This window comes from Myxocyprinus asiaticus, chromosome 16, assembly GCF_019703515.2.
Source record: "Myxocyprinus asiaticus isolate MX2 ecotype Aquarium Trade chromosome 16, UBuf_Myxa_2, whole genome shotgun sequence".
NCBI lineage: Eukaryota > Metazoa > Chordata > Actinopteri > Cypriniformes > Catostomidae > Myxocyprinus > Myxocyprinus asiaticus.
The window spans coordinates 37,813,301-37,829,660 of record NC_059359.1 but is presented as its reverse complement, the minus strand read 5'-3'; the positions used below and the strand labels follow the sequence as shown (position 1 = coordinate 37,829,660).

At 38.2% G+C, this 16,360-nt stretch overlaps 1 protein-coding gene across 3 annotated transcripts in view; it reads right to left on the bottom strand.

The window, feature by feature from the left end:
- Positions 1-16,360, bottom strand: part of LOC127454379 (protein MTSS 1-like) — a 101,116-nt gene that overhangs the window by 23,834 nt on the left and 60,922 nt on the right. For all 3 annotated transcript variants that reach the window (XM_051721544.1, XM_051721546.1, XM_051721545.1), the window contains exons 5-8: positions 13,285-13,376; positions 12,991-13,065; positions 1,659-1,816; positions 1,252-1,359 (exon numbers count right to left, since the gene is read on the bottom strand). In XM_051721544.1, coding sequence (XP_051577504.1) covers positions 1,252-1,359; positions 1,659-1,816; positions 12,991-13,065; positions 13,285-13,376 — 433 coding nt within the window. The remainder of the gene's footprint in view (positions 1-1,251; positions 1,360-1,658; positions 1,817-12,990; positions 13,066-13,284; positions 13,377-16,360) is intronic.

Sequence of the window (16,360 nt, the reverse complement as noted above, 5' to 3'; positions counted from 1 at the left end):
GTCGCTGAGAGATGACGACAAACTACAGCCAGTGCTAGCCAGACATCACTTCAGTCTTTTGACTTTAGAGGATGAACTGATGACAATTACAACTGTAAGACATGGGATACTTCATATGCCACTGCCTGAACCTTGAATTTAGGATAGACCTCACTGAAATGACCTGCAGGTTAAACTGCGATGCACCTCATTGATCTCTGCCTGCATCACCTTTGTCAATTGATGGACTACACACTTGAAATGGAATACATAGACTATCAATTAATTGCAAATAAAAGCCTTCATCAGCCAACTAACAAAGGACAGTTCATCTATGTAAACGTATGCAGTTAATCCACGATGGACTTCAAAGACAATAGTCATTAATCTTACAGTTTATACAAAATCTTTGTTTAAACACTGACCCTTAACACTTACTTAGTTTACTAATCTTAAACCATGACCTGCACTGCACGTAAATAACTAATATTGGCATTATATTCATGATGTTAGCCAGAGGGGAACTGGCCCCCAGAGTAAACCTGGTTTCTCCCAAGGTTATTTTTCTCCATTAACCAACATCTTATAAAGTTTTGTGTTCCTTGCCACAGTCGCCTTAAGCTTGCTCTCAGGGGTTCAAAATACAATTATTATTTAATTATTTAATTTCTCTACACATTTTACAATCACATTTAATCAAACTACACAATGATCACTGTAAGACAGATATTACAGTTTCATTTTTTGTTTTTGTTAATGCATGATTTCCTGTAAAGCTGCTTTGAAACGATGTGTGTTGTAAAAAGCGCTATACAAATAAAAATGACTTGACTTGACGGTCTTAGCGCATAGCGCTGCACTTTGCGCACTCACGAAAAAGAGCTCATGATGTTTAAGTCTTATTAAGTTTAAGTGGATATACTTTTGAAACAGTGGGTATTTTAACATAATGCGGACTAGCCTTGTTTACTTCCATTGTAAGTGCCTTAATGACCAAGCAATTTTTAAAAAATATTTTTTTTAAAGAGGAATGAGTCCAAATGATTTTTGTGGTAATCAGCGTTATGCCACAAAAGCTTTATACTGAACAAGAAACTTTACTTTAAGCACTTCTCCACCCCATCTGATTTTACCACACTAACTACTTTTTCATTTGAACATTAAACCACTGCTATTTCTATGCATATACTTCATCTCTGTACCCAAGAATGTCTAATTTTGATACAATTGTAAAATTATTTGGCAAAATGGGCCAGACAAAAGTCCACTGACCTGCTCGCTGGCAGGTGGCAGTTTGTGGGGGTCCATGGTCAAGGCCTTCAGGTCATCAGCAATGGTCTGCAAGTGAATGATCTCTCCAAGCATAGACATCTCCTCATCCTGACAGAAAAGATCATAAGTTATTAAAGTGAGTAAATAATGAGAGAATTTCTGTGATTTTGTTCTTTGAGGATAATTGTGCTGGTATATTCATTATGTAGAGTTAATCATGTTAAACTTGAAACCATAAAACTGTTTGACAGAAAAATGGTTTTGGCAGATTTGTTTTGCTTGTGGAACTCATTAGAGAGAACCGTACAGTATCACATGATAGATATTAGAAACTTTTTGAATGAAATTTCCATTTGTCCCATGTAAATAATGTTTTAAGAATGATATGGGACAGAAAGGCCGCTCACCACCACAGGTTTAAGCATAGATACAAAAGCACAGAATCGTCCCCTCTCATCGATCAGAGCTTTCCTGACCGCCTGCTTCTCCGTTTCCTCCAGCAGCAGATATTTATCACTGACGTCCTGCATGGCACTGTCCAACTGTGGCTGGATGTCTCCTCTCCCTGCAACACACAGCATAACAATCACTTAACACTGGATAATTTCAAATTTCCCTATCACTCCACTTCAACCCCGATTTCAACAGTTAGCCTCCTAAGTCTCATTAAAGTTAGGTTTGGCTGGTTAGTATGGTCCCCTGCTGGTAGATGCCATAACTACACCAATCTTCGAGAAAAAAGCATCTTTCTCCAGTGACAGGCATATAAACGTAGCCATGCATCGTGATGAAATCTAATTCGCAAATATTTCGCTTTGCGAGTGACAATTTCAGGAGGGTTTTTAAAAGCGTGAAATGGATAGGCTCAAATCTATCCCCCACAAGGTGAAAGGAGGGATGCTACATCTACATGCAAGTTCAGAAGTGGCACAACTTTCGTTGTGGAGTATCTCACAAGTCAACATCCCTCTACATATCGTCCATTAACCCTGGACTCATCTAAGCCCAGGCCATATCATCCTGTGCTAAATGTGTCCTGTCTCTTCTCAGCGGTTTGGTGCACCATCCATCATCACAAATAAGTGGTGTGTTGGTTTTCAGGGCCCACATACTTTAGAAATGCTCCGCCCAATATGCAAAGCCACCGACTTGTTGGCAATGGCCCATGTGCCCAGTGCATCCTGAGGACATGAACTGGGAGAGTCAGCTGTCCTGTACTCATTGCTCTCCATTACCTTCAACAAGCCGTCATCACGGGCTGAGATAAGCAGAAGTATTAGGCCACAAGGCTGGATAACATCCAGGACAAGTGTGTCCCTTAGATATTTTAGGTTTGGTCACTGTACACAGAGCAGTGAGCAATGCCGCTACTAGTTAATGAGGTTTCTTGTATGTTCTGGTTAATTAAAACGATACGCAAACAACTCCACATTGGTTTCTAGAGTGATCTACATTAAAGGGATATTATACATTTGTAGACTGAGAATGGCAATTTTAGCTCGGTTTGGCTTTGTTATGATAATTCCTAGAGGGCTGACTGGTGGAGATTGTGAATGACGGGACTGGAAACTCAAACTGACATTTAAAAGAGAATTATAATCCATTTGTACATACTATTTGGGCCAAAGGGAACCCTTCAAGTACAATTAAATGGAATCCCTTGATGAGCACACTTAATTTTCCACCATCTATAAATCAGAGCAGAAGGAACCAATTTTGCATTTAATCTCCACCATTTATTTTGTTTTGAGATTTTATATTACTTGGTTCTGTTACATATCTGTAAACAAATGATTTCCTTTTGATTTTGCACTCATACAACACACCATGAAGGAGTGACAACAAGCAAAACTATATTTTTTATGTTCAGATGGTGCTTGCCTGTGCACGATCACCAAACGATCTGGTTCTGGGTCGTTGCTATGTGGTTGCTAAAATGTTCTGGATGGCGTGAAGCCTCCACACGCACTGTCTCCGTGGCAACGCACTCAACAAGCTACGTGATAAGATGCGTGGGTCAACGGTCTCAGACGCCGAGGCAGCTGGGATTCGTCCTCTGCCACCCGGATTGAGGCGAATCACTACGCGACCACGAGGACTTAAAAGCGCATTGGGCATTCCAAATTGGGTGAAAAAGGGGAAAAATCCCACCCCCCCCAAAAAAAGACTCAATGCTATATTGGTCCCTAAATATGGCTTGAAACCCTTTCTGATTGCTTTGAAAATCAACAGCAAACCTCTTCTCAACAAGCCACATGATTGATCTTTTATGTGGGTAGTAAAAATGGTACAGGATGATTAACGTACCAAAGTTTAATATTTAGGATTACAGAATTTGAAAAATAATTGTGATGATTTAAGATCTAAGCAGTCTGAGGACCAACCCTATCCTTACACAAGGTGAAAGAAGGGATCCACATGCAACTTTAATCCAGGATACAGCTAAAAACAAAATAACTGTCAAGCAACAGCTCAGCACACAGACACTGAAGAGACAGGCCCAGTGCAAGACCAGCGACAACCTGCCAGTGTAGCATACCAGTGAATATTTGTTCACATGCAGGCAACAGGGAGACATATAGAGAGCACTGAACACAGAAGCTTGAGGACGGGGCGAGATGAAAGAGAGTGTAGGGGAAGGATTAACCAGGGTTAATTAACACTAACTCGCTGATCTTTGATTATACAGGAATCATGATGGAGCCATTACTGATATGGCTGTCTCTTCTCTCCCTCTTCCTCTTCCAAGAGAAAGCAACAACGCCTTAATGTCAGATTTCTGCCGTTCATGCACAAATGGATTCCAGTGGAGGCAGACTGTGTTTACATGGCTTTTTAAATTTGGGTCAGAAAACACAGATCGGATTTCCAGTAGTGTTTTGTCTGCTAAATTATGATTTACAATTCTAAACAGCTCAATACATGCAAGATCAGAATTTCACCTGAACCTCAGTGACTTTCATTATTTCATTGGTTTAGACAATTTCTTTATTGCATTTTGATTTCTGGGAGTCAGTAACATGATGTGAAGTTCTTTAAAGTCAACATGAAACAGCATTCACAACCCTTCTGTCATTCCAACTTCAGTAATGTGAAATTGGAGCAAAAAAAGGATATTTAATGAGAAAAAAATGGAAGGGACTGGAATTGTTCACAATTAGAGGTGGGGGAAAAATCGCTTTGTTAAGGTATTGCTATATTTTCCCTAAAATAGTGTATTGATATTAACATTAATTTATGGTCATGGGAAAAATGTTCTATTAATTAAATCGATCGAGTACTTCAACAAAAGTATCTGAGATTGCGCAGTTACGTTTTACCACTGAGACAGAACGGAACTCCTTTGATGTCACCCACAACATGGTAAAAGATGAGCTAGTGCTCTCAGTCGATTAACATTTTTTATTTAGATTAATCACATAATTTTTCATAGTTGCGATTAATGGCAGTTTTGAAAGTGCTGAAATTTTACTTTAAATATACTTCTTTTCCTGTAAAAATGCATTTATTTCCTTCTTAGGAGTTAAAAAAACCAAAACAATATGTAACAATATAATGCTTTATTAACATTTTCCAAACAAAGCCTTCTACAGTATAAAGATAGAAATGCTCTAAAATATCACCAATTCAAGTAACATTAAACATTTCCAAAAGTCTAAGTGGGAGTTTGACTAATTGAAATTAGTCTCCACATAGGTTGCAGGTTCATTGCAATGGGCATTAAATCTCTTAAACTCTCATCCTCCGCAATATTAATAAGCTGGCAGACTGTGGCTATCCACTTTGTTACCGCGTTCATGATTCACACCAACACCAGTGTCAAGTGCCACTTTGAACACCTTATTCTGCATTTTGGTGATAGTTAAGACTAGGCGTGCTTCTGTGGTAATTTTATGTATCTTACAGAGGCTGAAAAATACTTGATTTCTGTCACAAGTTCCAACTAGGCTTGTTTTGTACGAAAAAGAGCTTAAAGAGCTCCTTCCCCCATCACTTTATCACTGACACTGAATCACTTCTGTGTGTGTTTGTGGTGTGTGCGTCAGTGTTATGAATGTGTTACACTTTTTTAATAATCAAATGCGTTAACACGCTAATTTTGACAGATTTAGTCAAAATCCGCCTTTCTCTTTCAAGTGCAGAGTTCGGCAAAATGTTAGTTTGTAATTTTCTTGTCAAAATTGGTCTCAAAGATACAGAAGCCCAAAAAGCAGCACAATTTACACTTTATTTCAGTTTTGTTTTTGTTTAATTTACTGTTACAGTATTCTTTATTGATGCAGTTCCAGTTTTAATTTATTGAAGTTGATTTTAAGTTGCAAGGACTTTATATTACTATACACTGCATGTTCAGTGAACATCAAAAAACATTGTTCATCTCTCAGAAGGCTGCATGCTATTTGTTTAAACTATTCCTTTAAGTTGCAAGGACTGCAGGACTTAATAAGGTTTTCATTAAGGATATCTCTGTATTTTGCTGTGTTCAGCTTTCCTTTAGCCCTGACCAGTCCCCCAGTCCCTGCCACTGAAAAACACCCCCACAGCATGCTACCACCACCACACTGATGAGCGGTGCCTGGTTTCCTCCAGAAATGACACTGGGAATTAAGGTCAAACAGTTCAATCTTTGTATCATCAGACCAGAGAATCTTGTTTCTCACAGTCTGAGAGTCCTTTAGGTGTCTTGCACTGAGGAGAGGCTTCCGTCTGGCCACTCTGCCAAAAAGCCAAGATTGGTGGAGCGTTGCACTGATGGTTGTCCTTCTGCAAGTTTCTCCCATCTCCACACATGATCACTGGAGCTCAACAGAGTGACCATCGGGTTACCTTATATAGACAGGTGTGTGTGCCTTTCCAAATTATGTCCAATCAACTGAATTTGCCACAGGTGGTCTCCAATCAAAGTGTAGAAACATCTAAAAAATTATCCAGAGAAATGGGATGCACCTGAGCTAAATTTTAAGTGTCATAGCAAAGGGTGTCAATGTGATATTTCAGTTTTTTCTTTTTAATTAATTTGCAAAGTTATGAAAAATCTGTCATTATGGGGTATGGAGTGTATATTGATATGAAAAAAAATAATTAAAGCATTTTAGCATAAGGCTACAAAATAACAAAATATGAAAACAATTAAGGGGTCTGAATACTTTATGAATGCCCAGTAATATCGTATTGCCAATTACCCTGTGATTCCAGCCCCATTCACAATAAGATCAGGAATGTGTATTAAGAAAGTAAATAGGATCCATTTTGATTTCATGTTGACTTTAATGACCCCATGAAATGGTTTGACATATGCAGTGTTGACATATTTCCTATTGAAACAGGGAGCTGGGGCAAGACACATTGAATGGCTCGTCTTTGTCTTTAGTTTACGTTAGAACCTGGCAAAACCACAATTTGCTGCATGCTATTGCTAGTCAGTGGTGATATTAAAGGGGAGGGACATTCTTGTTTTATTGGACAAAAATGTATTTATGACCCTGTGAACTGCCCATTTACTGAAAGATACTGTGAATTTTGAATGTGTATATCTGCTCCATTATATTTTGTCAGTTTTTAGGAGTATGCAAGCACATAGATGATAGACTAAATGCCACAAAACTAAATTATTATATCATGGGGTCTTTTAAGGCAGCTGTGCGAGATGATCAGCTGTAAGACATTCTCAAGATGAACGCACACATGTCTCACAATCACAGTCTTCCACCTATTGACCCCAGGTCAGACAAACACATCCACGATATTTAACGAGGCTTTCAAGTCCTTTCAGTCAAACAGAAAATCTGGCTTGACCAAATCACGAGCTGAGGGAATGACAGCTATGTGTTAAACTGACATTTGACCCTTGGAAATTTTCAAAAACAGATCCCATACATTTGCAAAATACCCCTCAAGCTTTAAGACAAGGGGAATAAAAGACCGTAAAACTTTAAGGAAAGTGAAGCCTTATTATATCAGTGGAGTTTAAAGGTGAAGTTGATGTACTTTCTCTTATCCTAGCTTAAAGTGGAAAGACAAATATAAGTAAGCCATTGATAGGCTGATTTCCCCAAAAAGTGTAAACACTGTAGCACTTTCAAAACATTGAACCTGATCTCATGAAAATTACGTCACTGTGGAGACATTTTGGCAAAATGACATTACATGGTGCCTTACATGTATCGCGACACATATGAGTGGCGCTAAATGCGAGTTATATTTTCTTCCAAACAGATCATGTTTTTAAGGTTAATGTTCTAATGAGTTTTAAATCAACTAAACCAACCTCCCTACTAGGGCTGCTTGATTATGGCAAAAATCATAATCACGATTATTTTGGTCAATACTGAGATCACGATTATTTAACATGATTACTCACTGACTTTGGAAACATCATGCATTTATTGAACTTTTGAAAGAAATTGTCTTTTTAACAGTGAATTTCCTAGAACTTGAAATGTAAACTGCACTGGGTAGGGGAGGAGGCTGTTGTCATATGATAATTATTTTATGTTACGTATGGTAGTCAAATAAAGGAAAGGCTCCATTGCCTTCATTTACAGCAGGGGTGCTCAAAGTTCTATTGAATGAGATCGACTTTTTCATCATGTTATTGCAGCAAGATCTATCATGTACAATAAAAGCTATACATTATCACAATACCAAAATTGCAGTAGTCGGTCGTGAAATTTGACGATTCTCAATACCAGCTCAATTCAGTGCTTTTTTTAACAGCTTTAAAAGTTTTTAACAGCAGTAGGATATCAAGTATTCAATAAACATTCAGAATGAAATGCAACATAAAACTTTTACTGTGTAAGGAATAATTGATGACAGACTGTTGAATTATTTAAAAATAATACACACCCAAAGTGGTAATGCGGTCACGATGCGCAGAGGAGTGACCATTGCACCACGGTGTGCATTATTTTGTAATAATTCAACAGTCTGTCATCAATTATTCTGCTTATTTCACAGTTACCACACCTTAAGACATCGTTCAGGGTTTTATCTCAAGACATTTTCTGGTTTTCGTCCCTAAAACGCTCTTGTGAGTGGATCTAATTTCTTCCGCTACAGATTCAGCATCTTGCTCTGATACAGCTCAAGCCTTCGTTGCTAGTTCGAAAACGTAACTTTAGAACTTAGAACAGAGGATAGTGAGGCTTGAGCTGCTTTACTGGAGCACTCACTCTAGTAACGAGTTAGTGCGTTTGTGCGTGAGAGTTTGTATGTGAGTTTGTTTTTGAGGGATCAAAAGAGAGAAACTCAAACTGAGAGAGATCGCTGCTGGGATTACCTTTATTTGTTGCAGCTCTTGTCAGAAGTAACATCGCTTAAAAATCGCCAAGATGTATGTTTAAGCACTTCTCAGCAGCAGTGAGTGTCGCCATATTTCCGATGTAAATATTAACAACTGTTTTCATCCCCACTGAGATTAGTAATGGAGAGTTGGTTCCTCGACTCTGACTCGTCCTAGAATCGGAGCTGACTCTGATACAGGAGTCGATTCTTTTGTTTGACTCCGTAACTTTACGAACAGGATGTTGTGATTGGCTCAAAATAATGAATTGTCGTAAGAACCAATCATATCCTCTACAAACACCTGTTGGTTGGTGGGACACCTCCTTATTCATCATGTGCGTTTGAGTGAGAGATAATGTGCGTGCGTGCAAAAAAGAGAGAGAGTGTGACAGATTTTAAAACTTTCGGAAGTTTGTGTAGTATTACATCAATGCAAGGGACAGTGGATGGAGAAGTGGATTCTCCCAGTTTGTCTAGTTTCTATATGACAATGAAATTATTTCTGATCCAGCATGTTTCTTGTTATTTTCCCTCTTAAAATTGGATATCAGCAGCAACTAGGGAATGACATTGTTACCAGTCATTTTAAGGGAAAGTTATGCAATGTCTCTAATTATTATAGCAGGAGTTTATGTCTTCATGTCACACATTTTAAAAACTCTGAAGAGAAAATAACAACTACATTTAGTGTGCGATTAAAGACTGCAATCTACACAGGGCTATCATCAGAACATTTGGAATAGGAAACACTATTAACTTACAGTTAAGATAGTGATATTTTATCAAAGCAATAACCACACCAATATACCTTTATTAAACCAACTGCTATTTAATCTGTTGTGGTTGAGACTGTTGAGTTTAAAAAGCTGGCGTTTTAAAATTTTCACCAGACTTTCCATAAAAAAGCGATTTCACCTACCATACTGTACGTTCCATTTAAAAACAACGGTCCAAATAAATTATTTATTTTATTACATCTCCATAATATGCCTATTATTAGTTATTGAAGTGAATTGAGCAAGAAAATGTGTGATTTGTTTTTCCATTGGCATGGAAATTAGCAATCAGACGCAATAAACAGTGGATTGAGTGAGATATATACGAGTGAAAATTAAACTATGATTTTTATAATTCCGTTGATTTTCCGCTCATGCCTGACAAGCAGTTTTGGGGGGTGAAAATATGTCACTTGGGAAGGCACTGACCACTAATGGCCATCCCTGGTGACAGCCCTGAATTTTGAAACTATCCTGATTGAAAATAAATGGAGTCGAAGAGTTGATTCCATTGACTCCAACAGCTGGAGTTGGGAATCAGAGTCGACTCCAAAAAACTCGAAATCAAACATCCCTAACTGAGATGCAGGTGTGCGCTGACATAATGGCTCTGTTTTTCACTCGTGAGTGTGTATGTAATGCGTGTATGTTTGTGTGTCCAAGTGTGTGTCAGTGTGTGTGTGTGTGAGAGGGGGAGTGCCAGGGTGTTTCCCACAGATATTTCAGATAATATAGAAGTTTTACTGATCAAGTGTATCTAGCTCTGAAACAGCTCAAACCTTCGTTGCTAGTTCGAAAACATCACTTTAGAACTAGCAACGGAGGATGCGCTGCTTTTCAACACTGGAGTAACAAAGTTGTGTGTGCGAGCGAGAGAGAGGGGGAGGCGTAGCGTGGTGCTTTCCATTATACACCGATCAGCCACAACATTAAAACCACCTGCCTAATATTGTGTAGGTCCCCTCGTGCCACCAAAACAGCGCCAGCCCGCATCTCAGTATAGCATTCTGAGATTATATTCTTCTCACCACAATTGTACAGAGAAGTTATCTGAGTTACCGTAGACTTTGTCAGTTCAAACCAGTCTGGCCATTCTCTGTTGAACTCTCTCATCAACAAGGCATTTCCATCCACAGAACTGCCCCTCACTTGATGTATTTTGTTTTTGGCACCATTCGGAGTAAATTCTAGAGACTGTTGTGTGTGAAAATCCCAGGAGATCAGCAGTTTCATCACCCGCTTCCTTATTATTTGAACTTTAATAAAGACTGCTTTAAAGATATAACGCCGGGGTGTTTCACTGCGAAACAGAATGCGGCACAATAATCGTTTTATCTCGATTATCTTGTTTTCATAATTGTTGTAATCCAAAATCGTAACTGAAAATAAAATTCGAGTAATTGCCCAGCCCAACTACCTACCATAAACCTTAAACATAAACCTAACCAATAGTGTCAAAAAAGCAAATGTGAGATGAAAAAACGCATGTCATTTTGGGGTGCTTCTATGAAACTTTGGGTTCATGTGTCGACTCGTGTGCTCTTCAGGACTCGCACCCCAGATCTTTGCATTGAAAGTGCATCGTTCTATCAGTTGAGCTACCGTGCAATTTGACTGAGCATGAACTATCTTGTGAATGTATTTGATTATGTAATGCAAATGTTAAAATTTCAACAGAACACTGCAGCGATACATACGACATCGTGAGAAAATAATTTTGCGAAAATGTAGGCATACTAATGTGATTCTACGGGACCAGTGCTATGTTATGTTAGGCATCCTGACCAGCCTGACAAAGCAGCATTAGCTCAACCAATGGTGTGAGTTTGGGGCGGGACTATCTGTTTGTCTGATCAACAGCAGATGGAGGGAGTGTTTGGGAAAACTGTCTTTATTTTTGCAATTCCGTTTGGTGTGGCTACTGCCTAAGAAATTACATGCTTTGGCAGTGTTACTAAAAAGTAGCTGACCCCCAAAACCCCCCTTTCCATTACACAAAAGTCAGCAGTGTCTATACTTATCAGTTTAAACACATACAGTGCAAACGCACGCATACACAAAAAACTACAGTAATTATGCTACCCTAGGGCTTGGGGTGGAAAATCTTCACTTTGTCTGCTTCTAAATTGCTGTTTTTGTGGCAGTAGGCACTGATAAACCAGGAAAACAGAGCACAGCCCTTGAGGCAAAGGGATAAAAGCGGACCACACAGAAGGAGATGTGGCAAGATGAGAACTGACCAGTCACTGGGCATGAGGGGGCAAAATGTGATACTAGCAGACTAGCTGGATCTTAAGAGAGCACAAATAGGTCATCGGACACACACACACACACAAACTTACCAAGGGCATCTGCTGGTTATAACAGGTGCAGATGATGGCATAGAACAGAAAAGGGAGTATAGGTGCAAGAAGGAAATGCTTTTGTCAGTCTCATGACTAAAATCACATCACTGAACAGAAATTCTACCCTATTATAAGCTTAAGCACATAAAGAATGTGAGCACAGACAATAGAGTGGTCTGGTTAATTTCAAACACTCTCTGTTTCATGTCAAGTATGCTGATAGTTCATTTTCCTTTGTTATTTTATTTGTCCCACAGCCGCTATAATGAAGACTGAGAGTTTTTGTCACTTGTTATGTATAGTAATATGCTGTGATGTCTTTTAAGAGCACTCAGGAGTCTGTTTCTCATATGTGTCCTTCCTGTTTGGGGTAAGGGTTGAGACATACATTTTGTTGTATACACAGAGTGCATTGTAGTCTGGAAAAACACGTTTCTTGGGAGTCTATGTGACGTTGGCTTCACGTTAATTATGTGTTATATGAGAAAGTACTTTCTTTTGATTAGATTTCGGTAATGCATGTCCAAAAACAGACAGCAAAACAATTGTGTGCATTTTTTTCAATGACACCTAAAGTGTTGTGTATGATTACAGAAATGTCTGCTATTTATTTAGTCATGGAACTGAAGAATGCTTGTACAGGTCACAAAGTATAACTAAAGTGATGTATGCTTCCATTACAAGTAAAAAATGCCTATATTTTATTAAAAAATGACAGACAATTCACAAAGCCTGTGAAGAACATGTCCAGGTCATATTTCACCACAAAATCAGAAGATAAAATTAAGAAATTATATTTGGCAAAACGAAAATGAAGCTTCTAATTTTCGTAAAGCAAATTAAACAAACAAACAATAATAATAATTTTTTTTTTAAATTGTCCATTTTTAGGATCATTAATATTTTTAGCATTGTGATATTATTTTTGTTATACGAAAGTCTGTTTTTTTCCATTATATCTGACATATCTTTCATAATATTTCATTTCAATTCGGTTATTTAAAAAAAAAAAAATTGTGTCCAGACAGGATTATTTTCATTGCTCCATTTCAATAATGAAAATATAATGAAAATAATTATAAAGAATAATGAGAATTACAAACAAACTCAAAACATCTGATGTTTCTCATCATTCATGGCAACTGTTTTCACAGATTTGATTACAGATAAGAAATATTCAGAGGATTTAACTGTACTTGGAATGTAACATTCTGCTCGCAGTGTCAACATTTCACACCGATTTAAAAGTTTGGTCCACACCGAGCACAATGTTAGCCCGCTTATATCCTACGATCGCCCACAGGAAGTGATGTCATTAAAGTTGATATTACCTTTCTTTGCTTTCTTCTGCAGTTTAAGGGTGTCTGAAGATTTCTTCTTGATCTCCTGTCTAGCCTTCTTATATTCTGTGGAGATATTGAAACACAAAGATGACCTCTCTTATTTGAAGGGGGTAGAAAGAAAAAAAAAAGCCATACAACAAGAAGCATATCTGTTAGAAAAGCAGTTGCATCAGTTGCATAACAGTTTGAACTAATCTGGATTTTAATGGAAACAAGTGATGTCATAGAAAGAGGAGAATTAGAGGCCACATAAAAGTCAGGTGGGACGGGTGAGTCTCGCACCTTTAGCATGGTCTTTATCAAGTGTGTTTGCCCCTCGTTTCCATTCCTCCATCTGCTCCTGTAGAGGGGTTATCAGACACTCGATGAAGGCCCTGAAAAAACACATAAAACAATCAAATTAAAATATAATAAGAACGTGCTTTCTGTTTGCTCAGGCTCATTATAAAACCTCATTATCAAAAGGGTATCTCCATGTTCTTGCTGTGTTACATGCCTGTAGTAACTTTTTAGGTCACTGAATGTATTAATTTTAATTGATTTAACACCTTAAAGTCATTAGTTGGAGAACATAACGTAATGTCGGTCGGTCTCAGCAATGAATTTTATTTGTTAGCCTATGCTTAAGTTAATCACTGGCTGCTTGTGACTATTTCTCATTGCATGTTGGGCAGCTACGGGGATGAACTTTAAATTAGAAACCCGTCTGCAATCCGACAGCCTGACCACAAATGTCTGATTTATAGCATTGCCGTGGAGACACATGAAGAATTTCTCCAAAATGTCTCCTGAAATTAGAGCTCTGAGTTTGCATGCCACATAGTGTGGAATTCTGGGAGAGATCGGGCAGAGACGGACGACTGGGGTTCCCTGTATTCTCTAAAGTTTTACCACCATAATAACAGCCATCCTCTTCCCTAAGGATAAAACTAACAGAAAATGCCAATATGACTGCTGGTTTATGGTAATCCTTACTATAGAGGGTCCTAAATCAAGATTTAATGATATCTTAATGCATGTGTAATGCATTTGCAAGGGTAAAACCAACATTCATTATTGTGTCTGGGCAACTGCATATATTCAGACCCCATACATAGTTCTGTAACAGTTTCTTAAAGTTATGTTAAAAAAGCGATGAGATTAAAGCCTGTCATGCAAAGCTTTTATTTTGGAGTGAAGCCCTTTCTGTTTCTGTGTGTTTTTGACGGTAGCTTCTCACCTCCAGAAAAGCTGGTCGCTGCGTGACTCAATGTGATTATTAACCCACAAAAGGCTGCTAATTAACTGAATTAGTGTGTAGTCTGTATGTGCTGCACGCTACAAAGTGAATTAGCAGTCTACTCGCTGTCATCTGCTACAAATATTCGATGCTCATGATGGCGTTTCCCGTGTATGAGCCAAGGAGTTTTAAAAGGAATATGCAGTTGGTTTAGGCACAACGTCATCTCCACATATTCATTTTGAAGCATGCAGCACATGCAAACTATGTATTTGTCTCATTAAATCAATCATCACACTGGAATATAACGTGACTTTAAATTGTGCGCAGAAAATTCACGGAATGACATTTGTATGTCAGATGGTATCAGTTTTTGGTATCGGAACATTTTTATGAGCACGAGTAGATGTACATGAGCACAGTATATGACCTGATTCCGATATCGGTATGGGGACATCCCGACAAAACAATTATGTAATTATATTTTGCATAATGAAAATGAAGCCTACACTTAGGACTAGGGTTGGGCAATAAAACGATATCGATATTTATAAAAAATTAAACAAATTCGATATCAATGACAAACATTTGAGTAATTTTCAATATTTAGCTAATGTTCTACATTTAAACGAAAATGCAAGCAGTTCGGTAAAGTTATACACATAAATAGCTAACTGAATCACAGTCATAAAATCAGCCAGTTAGGAAGTATTAGCTGGCTAGCAGCTACATATCCCTGCTGTTATGGAAACCTGTAATGATGCTCGGTAGCCGCTAGCTAGCTATCCAGCTAATATGATACTGTTGTGTATCGAACAAGACAGCACTGATGATGCAATATAGCTATCAACTGAACACAACAGCAACTCCGACATTAACACCATTGTTGTTTATTTATGTTATATTTAGTTAAAAAAAATGTCATGATGCATAGCGTTGTCACATGCAAGAAAGTGTTTCTTCTTCTTGTGATGTTTGTTGGTGTTTGGCAATCTAGCTTCTGGTGCATTACCGCCACCTACTGAACTGGAGTATGAAGCATCACAAGAAAGTCTTTCAGTAGAGTCAAATGTCTGCTGAAGACAAGAGGTCACACCTTATGCAGGATAAAATCCTAAATCCCTCTGGAGTATGTTTATCGTATAAATACCGAAGAAAATGAAAAAAATAAAAAATATTGTGATAATATTTTTGGCCATATCGCCCAGCCCTATATATGACCATTAAGATTTTCTGCATTGTGACATTATTTTCAAAAGACCCCCTATAATTCTCATTACCCTAATGCGTCTAGACGTTTTACTTTTACTCGCATTGTTTACAGTGATGATTCTCATTACTGTAACAGTAATTTGATAACAATCTACAAAAATAAAAGGCAGTACCAAGAGAGTACTACTATGATGTATAAATACAATGTAAATGATATATAATTTTTTTCTTGTTGCAATAATGTGAATTGGGGGTAAAATGTGTGCAGCTAACATGAAAATAATGTCATAATGTAAAAAAACAATTTCTATAAGCAAAATAAAAATAATTTTTTGACTTTCACCCCAATTTGGAATGCCCAATTCCCAATGCACTCTTGGTCCTCGTGGTGGCGAAGTGACTCGCCTCAATCCAGGTGGTGAAGGATGAATCTCGTCTGAGACTGTTAATCCGGGCATCTTATCACGTGGCTTGTTGAACGCATTACCGTGGAGGACCTAGCACATGTGGAGGCCCACATTATTCTCCGTGGCATCCACGTACAACTCACCACGTGCCCCACCAAGAGCGAACCACATTATAGCGACCACGAGGAGGTTAACCCAACGTGACTCTACCCACCCTAGCAACCAGGCCAATTGGTTGCTTAGAAAGCCTGACTGGAGTCACTCAGCACACCATGTATTCGAACTTGCGACTCCAGGGGTGGTAGTCAGTAACTCGCTGAGCTACCCAGGCCCCCTAATTTTTTTATTTTGTATTCAAATATGATCACATTTTCTTGACAGGTTATAAATGATTCTCACAAAACCTGTCAAGAAAATGTCCTGGTCATATTTGACCAATATGCTAGAATATTTGATTTGTTAAACATTTTTGGTACATAATTCACATATTGAACTGCCAAAAGTGCTATTTCATAGTTTC